We start from the raw sequence: 13,634 nt of genomic DNA on the forward strand, positions 1-13,634 counted from the left end.
CAATATCTTTTGACTAATGAATAAGTAAATACAATTACTCAATAATTAGCAGGATAGAGACAAAGGTGTCATTACAGTGTGCAATGGGACTTTTGCTTTTTTAAGGCACACCCTACTAAGCAGTACTTTGCAGTAGGAGAAAAAGGAAGGAAGCCAAACCTCATCATCTACGATTATCCTTCACTGAGGCCCTACAGAATACTGCGAGGTAGTGTAAAAAGTTCTATTTTTATTTTACACAAATGGGCTGCTGTTTGTCGATCCCAGCAGATGGAGTAGTAAGTCACTATAAGTTTGGAAGGAAATACAACCTTTGGTCCTTCACAGCAAAATAGAAAACACTGTTTTTAAGCTTTTTCACTATTGCATGGGATGAAACTTATTTACTGGAAATAGCCAACTGAAAGCTATTACCTAGGGCAAAATAATTGCAGTGAAACTTGATCTTCTAAGTAGATTTTCCTATTGGTTTTTTCCTCTTTTCTGTGTGTGCGTACTGGGGCTTGCGTGTTTCTTCAGACGGAACAGAGGAAGCCTATGTTTTTGGTGATTTCAAACATGATGGCACTTTGCTGGCCAGTGTTGGGAGCAGCCCTGACTACATGCTGACTATTTGGGACTGGAAACAAGAAAAGATTGTGTTGAGGTCAAAAGCTTTTTCACAGGATGTTTACAAGGTCACATTTTCTGCTGATAACGAAGAACAACTGACTACATGTGGAGTAGGACACATCAGGTAGGTTTACTGATTAGGATTAATACATATCACCTCTGAAGTCATAACAGGTACAAGACGATTAATAAGAATGTATCATTAGCAAACGCAGACTAATGAGGAGTAGTTACATTCAAGTTACAAAGCTTGATCTCATTTTCAAAAGAAAATGCTAAGGTCCCCTGTAAAAAGAATAATAAATAAGCAGCCCTTACTTAGAGGCATCATCCCTGGTAAGATTATTACAATGTCTGAGAGTGTGTTTAGGAGATCTTGTGTCAGAGAGGGATGTTTTTTCTATACTCAGGTTCTGGAAGATGGCTCTCACATTCACTGGTCTCAAGCTACAAGGAGCTTTGGGCAAGTTTGGAAAAACAGCAGTGTCTGACATTATAGGTTATGTGGAGCTGCCTGATGGGAAGGTAAATAAGAAAAAGTTCAATTGATTTAAGTTTCCTCTCAGGGTTTGATATAAGGTCTACTGAGTAAGTTGCAGAGTTACTACTTGCTTCAAAATGACCTGAGTTACACTCTCAATGCACTGCTCTGATAAGCTAATACTAACATTCATTTACCAAAATCCTGGCTTGCTTTGTAATAATTGAAAAGTATGGTTAGTATTGCAATGTCCAGACAAAAGATCTCTGGTTTAGAGCTGAGGGTCCTCTAATGGGGTAGTGAAAACATTAGTAAAGAAATACAAAAACTATTAGCCTGAATCTTTACATGCATTTAACATCAATGGATGTTAAATACATTTACATGCATTTCAGTCCATGTAAATTATTTCGCATTGGTAAAAAGTTGAATCTTCTCATCCTTTACGCCTTCTCTTGCAAATATCTGTACACTGCTATCAATTTAATGCTTTCATAGAAGGAAGCTACAAATGTTAACCAGATTTTTGCCAATATTTCTGCATGGTTAAGTGCAGGTGCTCATGTGCTTATCTTCGTTTGTATTGAAGGTTATCTCAGGGACTGAGTGGGGCAACTTGCTGCTTTGGGAAGGGGGCCTCATTAAAGTAGAGCTCTGTCGACATGAACGAAAGCCCTGTCACAGTGGCCCTGTCAGCCAGTTAATTCTGGAGGAAGGAGAACTTTTCACTGTTGGAAAAGATGGCTTCATTCGGGTGAGTTTTTCATCTTTTCTTTCATGCCTTTGAGTGTGCAAATGTGTGGTCAGCAGGCAAATGTTACATGTTTCCTTTACCCAGGCTTATTTGTGGAGACAATTTTGCTGTGTAGTTTCTTTCTGAGAATAGATTTGTAGAACAGAGTAAGATCACATCACCACAGTGTATATGTTTGAATAGAGAGTATTCATGCAACATTCTCTGTTTAATAGTAGTAAATAAGTCACCTTTTACTCTAGTAAATCAAAATAATTTTCAGTGATTCTCTAACAGCTTTGTTTTTTCCAGCATTCTAACATCTTTTTTATGTGTAGTTTTGGTTAATCTTTATAACTTTCAGGCTTATTAACACATTTGGTATTATTTCAAAGGATAAACTACAGCAATATTTGAAATTAATTTTTGACATATTTGAAAGCTAGATTATTAATATTAAAATGACATAGAAATTAACTAACATCTCAGAGATGTATATATACTGAAATAGAGGAACAATTAAAAGAAAAAACATAGAATCATAGAATATTTAGGGTTCAAAAGGACCCCAAGATCATCTAGTTCCAACCCCCTTGCCATGGGCAGGGACACCTCACACTAAACCATGTCACCCAGGGCTCTGTCCAGCCCAGCCTTGAGCACTGCCAGGGATGGAGCATTCATAGCTTCTCTGGGCAACCCATTCCAGTGCCTCACCACCCTTACACTAAAGAACTTCTTCCTTATATCCAATCTAAATTTCCCTGGTTTAAGTTTTAACCCGTTAACCCTTGTCCTATCACTACAGTCCCTAAAGAAGAGTCCCTCCTCAGCATCCTTATAGCCCCCCTTCAGATACTGGAAGGCTCCTGTGAGGTCTCCATGCAGCCTTCTCCAGGCTGAACAGCCCCAACTTTCGCCGCCTGTCTTCATATGGGAGGTGATCTCATCCTGAACTTAAAATATAATTCTGTAAATTCAGGTCAAAAAGTTTTCCTTATCCATGCTACCAGAGTCTGCTCTCACCTGTCAATTGTCAAGGATTTTGCAGTCTTGTTTGCTTCCTCTCTAAGGGAAGACATGATGTGTCTTCTGCTGATGTGTGAAAAAACTTAGAAAATGAATGGGAAGCGGACTGTTACAGACAGTGGAGGGTTTCAAACACCCTGGAGTTTTTGTTGTTGTGTTTTATAATTGACATTCATTCCATTAGGAAAATTCCCTTAGTTATAAGGTTGCCAACTGATGTCTTGTCCTTATCCCACAGAGCAGAATATGAATGTGTTAGATTTTCCATTCTTCCTTCTGTGCTGCTTCAGTATGAGCAGTGCTGAGGGCAGGCAGATACCATTTGTTCTCTTTATTTCTAAGGCTGCCATGTATAGCTCTGCTAGTGCCAAGGCTGAATTTAATCCACTGTTCTTTCAGAGTTGGACAGAGAACTTTCACATATACTTTGCATTGCACCCAAATGTATTATAGCAGTTGATGGTTATCACTGTTCTAGGTTACTTTCAAAGCAGTGAGGCAGATATGGCAGGTTTTATACTCTACCTGTAGAATCCATACTCCCCTGGTTTCTTATAATTTTGAATTTTTGTATTAATTTTGTATGAAAACATAACGTGGACTTAAAACCCCATTTGTTTCATGGTTTCTTATATTTCCAATGCCATGAAGCTTTGGAACTTTGAGACAATAGATGCTGCTGATTCTGTGGATGAAACAGGGTTACTGGAGGTGGAGCCTATGAATGAACTTCATGTTGGCAAGGATGTCAGCCTGAGCTTCATGTCAAAAATTCGTGACTCTGGACAGGCCTTTTGGTATGCTCAGGTAAGATACATTTAAGTACATATGTTAGCGTGGGAACAAACACATAACCACCAGAATGGTTATATGAGGTGCTTTATTGCAGCACTGGGAAACCAGGGGTATGCACCTAAATCTGGTTCCAACCTCGTCACATTGCGTTCGCAATTTATACACGTTTAACACGGATTACAGCATTAGCTAATGCATATGCATTAAGGATTGCCACATCAGGAGTGTTACGACATCAGCCTCTTCTACGCTTGCGCAGCCCCCTCTAGTGGTCGTCTGGTGGTCGTGCCGGTGAAGTAAGGAGTCTTCCTCAGATGAAGTAAGAAGTCTTCCTCAGGACCTTTTCCTTACTTGGATATATCCCAACCCTTGTGTGGACGCTAGCATTTTCTTATCAGCTTCTGGTATGCTCTTCTGGCTACCTTATGCATAGGTTCCACTTGGGTATAGTCTCCAGTGCATGCCTTTCTAAATCCACCCATACACATAGGTTTTTGCTGCTAAGACTACCATTGCAACACTGGTTACAGAACAGCCGTGATACAAAATTGCAAAGTTACAACATTTTCTAATATACAAAACCCCAATATACAAAACCCCACTATTGATTTATAAATTTCTCAAACATAATCTTTTCTACTATTTTATATCATTGTTTTATCATAAAGGCTTTGCCCTTTCCCAACACATACAGCTCTGTGGAGATTCATAGAATGAAGGAAGCGATGTTAAGTAAGAGTAGAAGTCTATTACAAATCAGTATGTTTCTCTTTGGTAGAATTCGGTCTTCTTCTGGAGATATAGGTGTATGTATATGTATATAAAAAATTCTTCATCTGTATTTATATCATCTATATTTTCATATATATATTTTTTTTCTTCTTTCAAATGCTTGAACAGGCTTCCTAGAGAGGTGGTTTATGACCCATGCCTGTCAGTGTTTAGAGGCATTTGGACAATGCCTTAAAAAAAAATGCTTTAGCTTTTGGTCAGCCCTGAAGTGGTCAGGGAGTTGGAATAAGTGATCATTGTAGGTCCCTTTTAACTGAACTATGCTATGCTGTGCTATATTTTTAGTGTATAGTAACAAGTGAGACTGGCTTTCAGAGGCAGAACTACATAAGAATAGGAGGGCCACAAAAATGATCAGGGGGCTGGAGCACCTCTCCTATGAGGAAAGGCTGAGACAGCTGGGGTTGCTCAGCCTGGAGAAGAGAAGGCTCTGGAGAGACCTTGTTGTGGCCTTTCAGTTATTAAAAGGGGCCTATAAGAACGATGGGGAGAGATTTTTTAGCAGGGCCTGTTATGGTGGGACAAGGGGTAATGGTTTTAAACTAAAAGAGAGGAGATTCAGACTGGAGGTGAGGAAAAAATTCTTTACAGTGAGGTCTATGAAATACTGGTATAGGCTGCCCAGAGAGGTGGTGGGTGCACTACCCCTGGAGACATTCAAGGCCAGGCTGGATGTGGTTCTGGCCAATCTGCTCTAGTTGAGAATGTCCTTGCTCATTGCAGGTGTTTGGACTAGATAACCTTTGAAGGTCCCTTCCATCCCAAACTGTTCTATGATTCTATGATACTGTCAAAAGGTATTGTCCAAGTTCTGTTATCCTGGACTGATGAATAGGACCAATGTCATCACATTTAGTCATTTCAATTTCACAATGATAATCATTAAGGACTTTTTAAGGAGTTGCTGTGGGCGTTTTTATTTCCAAATTGAGTTTGAAAATATCCAAGTTACATGTTATATTTTTTCTTCTTCAGGATACCAATGGAGCAATCTGGAAGCTGGATTTGACTTTTTCAAATACGGTAAGCTTGGCAGTTTGTTTTTTTCTTTCTTTTGATTTCTTCACTTCCTTTGCAGTAAGTTCTTTAATTATACATCTGCAGGGAAGTTTGTGTTTTATGAAGCTGCACAGTTAAAAATGTTAGTGTTCAAACAGATTTTTTTTTTTTTCTTTTCCCCTTAAAAATGTATTTTCATAATGTTATTTATGATAATGATTGTGCAGGATTATAAAAGAAAAATAAAATTGAGTTTTGATTCCTGAAACTTTGCCTGTGGCAACAGGTAAAATCGTATTCCAAGAATTTCATGATACATAAAAGATTTATGAAGCATACTGTAAAAACGAATATCAAAATTGCATAACAAAACCTAGAATTCTTTGAATGATGAAATTATTTCCCACATAGCATAATTCCTAGGCTTTAGAGCATTTTTTTTTTTTTGTGTTCAGAGCAACAATTCTGTGTTAAAAATACTAATTCCAAGCCTGAAACCTCTTAATGAAAGGCATTCCCCTTTATTTTTGCATATAAAATGATGACATTTTAAATTAACTTAATCTTCCTACACTAATTTTTCTCATAATCTTCTTATGAACATTTCATTAAAAAACAAAACAAAACAAACAAGAATTGCAAAAATTGCATATAGGTACCTTATTCATGCCAAATTTTGTTCACACAAACAGCACCTGCCTAGATTCTCCAGGCTTGCTGCACATTTACTTGCTAATACTATAGCTGGTGATACCAGCTCTAGAATGTAACAGAATTTCTGTTCTTCTCTTGTGCACTGCAGACCCAAGATCCAGAGTGCCTGTTTACCTTTCACTCTGGAAGGATTGAGGCCATGAGTGTCTCTCCCATCACATACCTTTTGGCCACCACTGCTCTTGACCGTAAGTCAAAAGGACACTATTCCTTTCCTCTCATAGCAGTGTAATTTCTGTTTTTGAAGAGCAATGATATTTGGTTTGGAACTATTCTGTTTTGAATTGAAGTTGTGTATTTGTTCTTGAAAAGTCACTTGGCAGAAAATTATTATTCCTGGGATCAGTTCTAGTTAACACAAATCATTAATGTTTTGAAGTAATTCATTAAGACTGCTTAATTTTAAAAGCCTGGCATTTGAACAAGAGAAGTTTTTAATGGGAAACTTTGTCAATTCTGTTTGTTCTGAGGGAATGGCTTACAAGATGAGACATTTGGTTTGAATAACAGCATTTGTATTCAGGGCTCTGGATCGATAAGTGTTGGGATTTTTGTTTTGTAAGGAATTATATACATCTGTACCATAGTGTAAGTCTGTGAATACTATTTGTGGCTTCCTTAGAAAATGCAACAGCTATCGTGCTCTCAGCAACAGCTAACATAGTTACAGACATGTTTATTTAACATGCAAATATTGAAAAGTAGCCATCTCACAGGTAACTTTATCATGCTTTGAGAGAACCATCACCGGCCACAACATTAACAATGTTATTTACACTTCTCAGAACATGCTACAAGGTCTTTAACTTAAGTCTTGTCAGCAGTAGCTCCTCATTTGTCTGTGTTGTGCAATGTCCATGCTCTTCTAGCTTGAAGACAAGCTACTATCTGTTGAGCGAATGACACTTAGGATATATGCCAGCTGGAATGGAATTTCATGCAGACCAGTGTGTGTGTGTATGAATCTATTAATTTCACCTCTGGTGAAATCTTTCTTTGGACAATCTCCCATTTTCATCCATTTAAATATATTCCTCCCTGAGCAATACCAAGTAGTAGTATATCACCTTTTCCTGTGTTGTCAGTACAGATTTTCCTTACAGTACGCTACAGTTCTGTGATTACTTGAAAACTACAGATGGTGGTCAGCAAGGGACTTCTCATTACAACTCTTAGCCCTGACGACTCTTGGGAGTGTGTAAGTTAATGGGTGAAGAAACCTTATGTTTTATTCATGAGCACCATGCTAGCTCTGGCACTCTTAACTGTCAATCATGTCTTTCCAGGAGGGCATTTGATAGTTGGAGAGAAAAATTAATAACATTCTATCCAGCTTTGAATTCAAATGAATAAACATTTCTCCATAAATCTTAACATGTAAGTGACATTGCAGGTGTCTCCTTTCCACACAGGATCTGTGCGTATCTATGATTTCATCAGCAACAGACAACTGAGTGAAATGCAGTTCAAACAAGGAGGAACAGCACTGACATGGGCACCTCGTGTTGTGAGTTTTTGCTCGTGTGTTAACAAAACCCCATAGGGGCCTATGAGCCTGCCAGCAGCAAGAAAGTTGCTTGCTACACAAGACCTTAAAGATGTCGCTGTTAGGCTGTGGTGGAATTTACTATAGTAGTATGTATATGTACACTTGTGGAGTAGTATGAATGTATATAGTACGTGCACGGTTTGACTTTACTGTGGATTATCAGGTATCCTATTTTGTGTTTTTCCCAGATTTGAAAATCAGATCTCAGTGTGCAGTCCCAGGAAATAGTTTATAGACTAACAGCTTCTATTTAACCCACTCAGAGTAACTGTCAATTAACATGAGTCAGTAACACATTTTGAAATGACAGCCCAGGCAATCCACAAACATTTGGAGATAAATCATAAAAAACTGTTGCCAGGACTGATCATTTGTGGAGTGTGGAGTCTATCACCTTCAGACATATTTGCTAATTTAAATTAAAATAGCATCTAGTTATGTTCTTGAAGCAACATAACTAGACACTGGTCCGTTCATTATAAGCAAATTCATGGAGCAAGGTGCTTACTTGAATTTCCAAAGTAAGGGTAACATTGGGACAGTGCTGTTAGAATTATAATCCTGGTCATACAGACTTTCAGGGATGCTGTTAGGTAATGACCTATACATTCAAGAAGTAAGCTGACTGCCACAGTAAATTGTACACCATTACAAAACTGACTCAATTTAGTTTTACAAAGGTTGGTACTAAACACAATCTGAAAAATCAATCTAGCTGCATTTAAGATCCCATTAGATACTTACACATAGCTTAATGTACTCAAATGTATTTGAAAATTTGTGATATTAATCTAAGAAAAATTCATCCAACATAATTTGAAGCATCTGTATACCATAATGTCCTCATAGGCAAGCTAACAGCATACAGGCTAAATAAGTGAACAGTGACATGGATTTAAAACTGTCCAAATGGCTGGGATTCAGGGAGTGGTAACTCAACACAGTCCAGTTAGAGGCAAGTCTGTAGAGATATACGCTACGGGTGATGGTGGGTGCCAGTATACTTCATTAATTACCTGGACACTGGAACAGAGTTCCTCAGCATGTTCACAGATGATACCAAACTGAGAGGAGAGGCTGGTACTCTAGAGGGTTGTGCTGGCATTCAGGAGGATCTGAACAGGCTGGAGAATTGGGCTGAGGAGAATCTCAGTAATTTCAGTGAAGGAAAACACAAAGTATTGCATCTGGGTAGGAATAATCCCAGGCACCAGGAGTGCCTGGAGGTCCACCAGCTGGAAATCAGTTCTGCAGAGAAGGATCCTGGGAGTCACCAAGCTAACCATGAGCCAGTGATGCACCCAAACAAATCCAACAACTTCCTGAGCTGGGGAAGGGTGTTATCATCTGCTTGAGGGAGGCGATCCTTCCTCTTCACTCAACACTGGGAAGGCACATCTGGAGTGTTGGCTCCTTCGTAAAGAGATACAGAATTAACGGAGTCAAATGCAGATCCATAAATTTGAGGTCTGTGAGTGACTCCTCTTGATCATTTACTGAGCAATGCTATCATGCACCTGTTTATTACAGAGGTGCTTTTTAAGATAAGACATCACGGTCTGATCTCCCCAGATAATGGGAAGACAGTTACCCCTAGCTCCCTTCTGAACAATAACCTTTTTTGTACCCTAAGATCGTACTTTTGCCAATTGCTCACAGAGCTTAACCATTCACTCTCATCTCTTCACACAGAAATCTTCTGCTCTCATTTGTGGTGTTTATTAATATTGACCTGTGCTATGTTTGGAGCTGGCTCAGCTTGTAAATCACTTCAAGAGACTACCATGTATGGCTAATATCAGCTAAATCTGCAAGCCCAGCTGAAACACAGGCCTATTTCTGTTAACTGTTCTCTCTCAATTCAAGCCTGTCTACACTCTTTGCAATTGGCTTACCTACAGGGTCTGTGATAAAGACTCCATAGCCTCCTCTTTCCATTTCAACTAGCTGTCCCTGTTGACAACTGCACTATACATAGGACATCCAGACCCAAGTCTGTGTCCTCACCTCTTCAAAAATTATACCCACATTCAATGCCCAGTATTATATTCAGGGTAATACAATAATTCCTTTTTTGAGTTCCACATCTGAAGTACTGTGTCCAGTTCTGGGCTCCTCAGTACAAGACAAGGAGCTACTGGAGAGGGTCCAGTGAAGGGCCACAAGGATGATCAAGGGTTTGGAGAATCTTTCTTATGAGGAGAGTCTGCAGGAGCTGGCCTGTTCAGTCTGGAGAAGAGAAGACTGAGAAGGGATCTCATTAATGTATATAAGTATCTTAAAGGCAGGTGTCAGAAGGATGATGCCAAACTCTTTCAAGTGGTGTCCAGTGACAGGAGGAGGAGCAATGGCCATGAACTAAACCATGAGAAGTTTCACCTCAACATGAGGAAGAATTTATGTTGAGGGTGGCAGAGCACTGAACAGTCTGCACAGGGAGGTTGTGGAATCTACTGCTCTGGAGACATTCAAAACCCTTCTGGACACATACCTGTGTAATCTCCTGTGGTGGCCCTACCTTGACAGGGGGATTGGACTAGTTGATCTTCAGAGGTCCCCTCAAACCCTAATGATTCTGTGACTCTGATACATATATATTTGTATATCAGTATGAATTACAGCCACATCCACTTGTTCACATTTCCAGTTTCAATGGTATGTTATCAGTAAAGGCCAAAACTAATCCAAACCAAAAAATAACTCCCAGTCTTCCAACTCTATTTACAGTAGTATATTAGAGAGAATAAACAACATTGCCCATGTATGAGACGACCTTTATGCTTTAGCAGCACTTCCGTATACGATGAGTTACAGGTTAACGCCAGAGCATGTGCCATACAGATTCTTGTTCTAAGCTTTTGGATGTAGACTGATTTTTTTTCTTCATTCTTCCACTCAAAGGTAAATCCTAAAGGAAGTCTAATTATTGTGGGGTTTGAAGATGGCGTCTTCCGCATAATTGAAGTTTATGATCCCAAAGGACTGCCCGTTACTGCAGGAACAGGGAGTGCAGAGTTAAATCTGAAAAAAGCTCTCAAACCTCATGCTGCTGCAGTTACAGCCCTGGCATATGAGCGAAATGGAGCTGTGCTTGCCACAGGGGTATGCATTAATTCTTTTGGTTATTTTTATTAGGCCACAAATATAGAGATTATTTAAAGAGATAAGGTAAAGTTTGTTTACTGACAACACTGTTACATTTCTGTTACTGTGTTGATTGCTGCTTCTAGTTCTCTGCAGTGCTGGGGGAAGTGTCTGTTTGTTCTCACATTTGTTTTCCAAAGGAAAGCAACCATGCAATCCATACAATTAATTTTGTGAGTTACCGGACTGTTTAGTGTGAATTCTGTAATCCCCTTCGAAGATGGATTTGGTTCATTTTGGAATTAGTTTAGGAGTATCTTGAAATTAGTAAAAACAAATTGGTTTGTACACCACCTTGACTGCAATCCAGCTGCTACTCAGCACTGCTTGGCCATACAACAGAATCAACCAGTTGGTTTGTCAGTGTGCCTGCTAGTCTTTGAGATGATTTCCAGTCAATATGGTCTCTCTCTTTAAAATCTAGACTTTAGCCATGCTCAGTGCTTTTGCAATTAACATGCTCCTTGAGCTGAATGACCGTGCAGTTCACTTAATGCAGGATTTACACGGCTATGCATCATGTTGTGCACCAGTTCTGGATTCCTTGTTATCTGGGGAAATCAGCCTGTGCTGTCTTACCTGAAAAAATGGTCCTGAGCTTGAGCTTTAAAGGAGCTCCCTGGACAAGGGACAGAAAGCACATGGCTGGGGATGCCACGTGAAGCCCATGAGGGTAATTAACCATAGAACAGTTTGGGTTGGAAGGGACCTTAAAGATCATCCAATTCCAGTCCCCTGCCATGGGCAGGGACACCTTCCACTAGATTAGGTTGATCCAAGCCCCATCTAACCTGGTCTTGAACACTTCCGGGGATGGGGCAGCAACAGCTTTTCCGAGCAGTCTGTGCCAGTGTGTCACCACCCTCATAGTGAAGAATTTTGTTCCTAATATCTCATCTAAATCTGCCCTCTTTCAGCTTAAATCCATTCCCCCTTGTCCTGTCAAGGGGGATTTAAGTGCTATGGGTGCATTCAGAGCCCTGGAGCAAGCTGGGCAGGATTTTTATTTCCTCCCTGTAATCAGAGAAATCCAATTCTAAGTTCCAAGGCATTTGTAAGTATCCCTCTCGAGCTGCAAAACATTGGAAGTATGTGTTTGTCATAAAGTGCTTGCAGTCTTCTGAATTTTTAGTCAAGCTTTGATTCAGTCATGATTGTTTTGTTTTTTTATTTTTTTTTTCCTCAGAGTAAAGACAAAACTGTTTTCTTTTTTGCTGTTGAAGATGAATACAAGCCAATTGGATTCATCTGTGTCCCGGGGCCTGTGCAGGCATTACAGTGGTCTCCACCTTCTCATGTGAGTAATGCATGTTTGTTTTCTTTCCTTCCCTACTGCATTAAAACATCATTTTGAAAAGAACTTCAAATGAAAATAGATGAAGATCCATGACCATAGCCATGTTATCTACAGACAATGCAAAAGATGCTTTGCTAACTTTGTTCTTCATGCTGCTTCAGTATGACAGATAGGTTCTGTGCAGCTATATCTAGTTTAGTCACTTTGGATTTGTTTTGGAGTTTGGATAATAAAGAGCGGAAACATATGCAAACTATAAAGTTTTGCTCAGTTTTTTTTGAGTTCCTGCCTTGAAGAAACAGGCATGTGCCTTAGCTTTTGGAAGGTCTTAGTCTTCTTTAACAAAAGAGTTCTTCATGCTTTATTGCCTGTGCCTCTTGTCTGTATTAAAACAGGCTTTTGCAAAGCTTCTGGACCACATCGAGAAAGCTTTTGGGTGCTTTTTGGAATTCACACTCTGCCTTTGAAGTGTGTCAGTGACATATTCAAGTAGATTCTTGTTAATATTTGAAAAGTTTTATAAGATTAGAGTAACATATGAAATTTTGGTTGATCCAGTATTCTTATTTTGAGGGAAGATTGTTCGTCATATTTAGATGCTGACAAAGTGGCCAGCAAGATATGAAATACAGGTGCGCAGTGGCAAAATGTAGCTATGATTTCTCATTCATGGGAACTGATAAAAACTGTTACCAGAAGAACTCCTGCTAGTATGAGCTTTGTCTTACTGCAGGAATGATAGATCTTGATCTGACAGTTGTATTTTGAGTCCTTTCATTAAGGACAAGGTACTTCTACTAACTAGAAAAAGTACCAATCCTGTCTTTGGTATGTTAGATTCTGCCTTAGTAACTTTGTCCACCAGTATCTGGTCTCCACTGCTAAATATGAACACTTATTAAACAGAGTACAAGCATCTTAGTGTTAAACTACTTTTTTTTTTCTCTTTAAAAAAACCACCTTGGTGATTAAATGCTATACATTTAATGAGTGCATTTGTAAGGCTGAGATTTTACAAACACAAGACCTATATAGTTCCTAGTTAAGGTTTCCGTAGCAACTCGTAATAGTCCCTCTTTGCATGTTTTTAGTGATAGGTCAGATAAAATAAGCCTCTCATTCTCTAGATAGATAGCTTATGAAAATTAAAACTGCAGACCTGCCTTTTAAAATCTCAAAACACTAAATAATAATTACCCTCCCCTCACACATACTTTATAACTTTGCATTTTAAAGGCCCAGCAGATACCAGCAAAGAACAAACTCAAAGCTAAATAGCATTAGGCAAGGTTTTGAGCCCAGTGTTGAACATATAAAGGTTTTATTACTACAGAAACATATGAATTTCTGAACAATGATCAACCCAAACCCTCAGTTCCTACCTTGGGTCAGATCCATTTTTAATTTAACCAAACTCCCAAAATACCATCATGCTGTTTCCAAGCTATGCAGTGTCAGAATGGTAGCTGTTTTGTACATTGCAAGGACT

At 39.1% G+C, this 13,634-nt stretch overlaps 2 protein-coding genes across 2 annotated transcripts in view; both read left to right on the forward strand.

Moving 5' to 3' along the window:
- The window catches only part of LOC130601185 (protein NYNRIN-like), a 216,194-nt gene that overhangs the window by 127,551 nt on the left and 75,009 nt on the right, over positions 1-13,634 (forward strand). The gene's annotated exons all lie outside the window — the stretch shown is intronic.
- Positions 1-13,634, forward strand: part of CFAP44 (cilia and flagella associated protein 44) — a 48,985-nt gene that overhangs the window by 7,189 nt on the left and 28,162 nt on the right. The window contains exons 5-14 of the mRNA XM_057413078.1: positions 106-208; positions 520-736; positions 1,023-1,137; positions 1,683-1,847; positions 3,507-3,662; positions 5,418-5,465; positions 6,244-6,343; positions 7,568-7,662; positions 10,606-10,806; positions 12,035-12,145. Coding sequence (XP_057269061.1) covers positions 106-208; positions 520-736; positions 1,023-1,137; positions 1,683-1,847; positions 3,507-3,662; positions 5,418-5,465; positions 6,244-6,343; positions 7,568-7,662; positions 10,606-10,806; positions 12,035-12,145 — 1,311 coding nt within the window. The remainder of the gene's footprint in view (positions 1-105; positions 209-519; positions 737-1,022; positions 1,138-1,682; positions 1,848-3,506; positions 3,663-5,417; positions 5,466-6,243; positions 6,344-7,567; positions 7,663-10,605; positions 10,807-12,034; positions 12,146-13,634) is intronic.

Source organism: Pezoporus wallicus, unplaced genomic scaffold (genome assembly GCF_028554395.1).
Source record: "Pezoporus wallicus isolate ANWC-B61680 ecotype Strahan unplaced genomic scaffold, APGP_CSIRO_Pwel_v1 contig_6484, whole genome shotgun sequence".
NCBI classification, from domain to species: Eukaryota; Metazoa; Chordata; class Aves; order Psittaciformes; family Psittacidae; genus Pezoporus; species Pezoporus wallicus.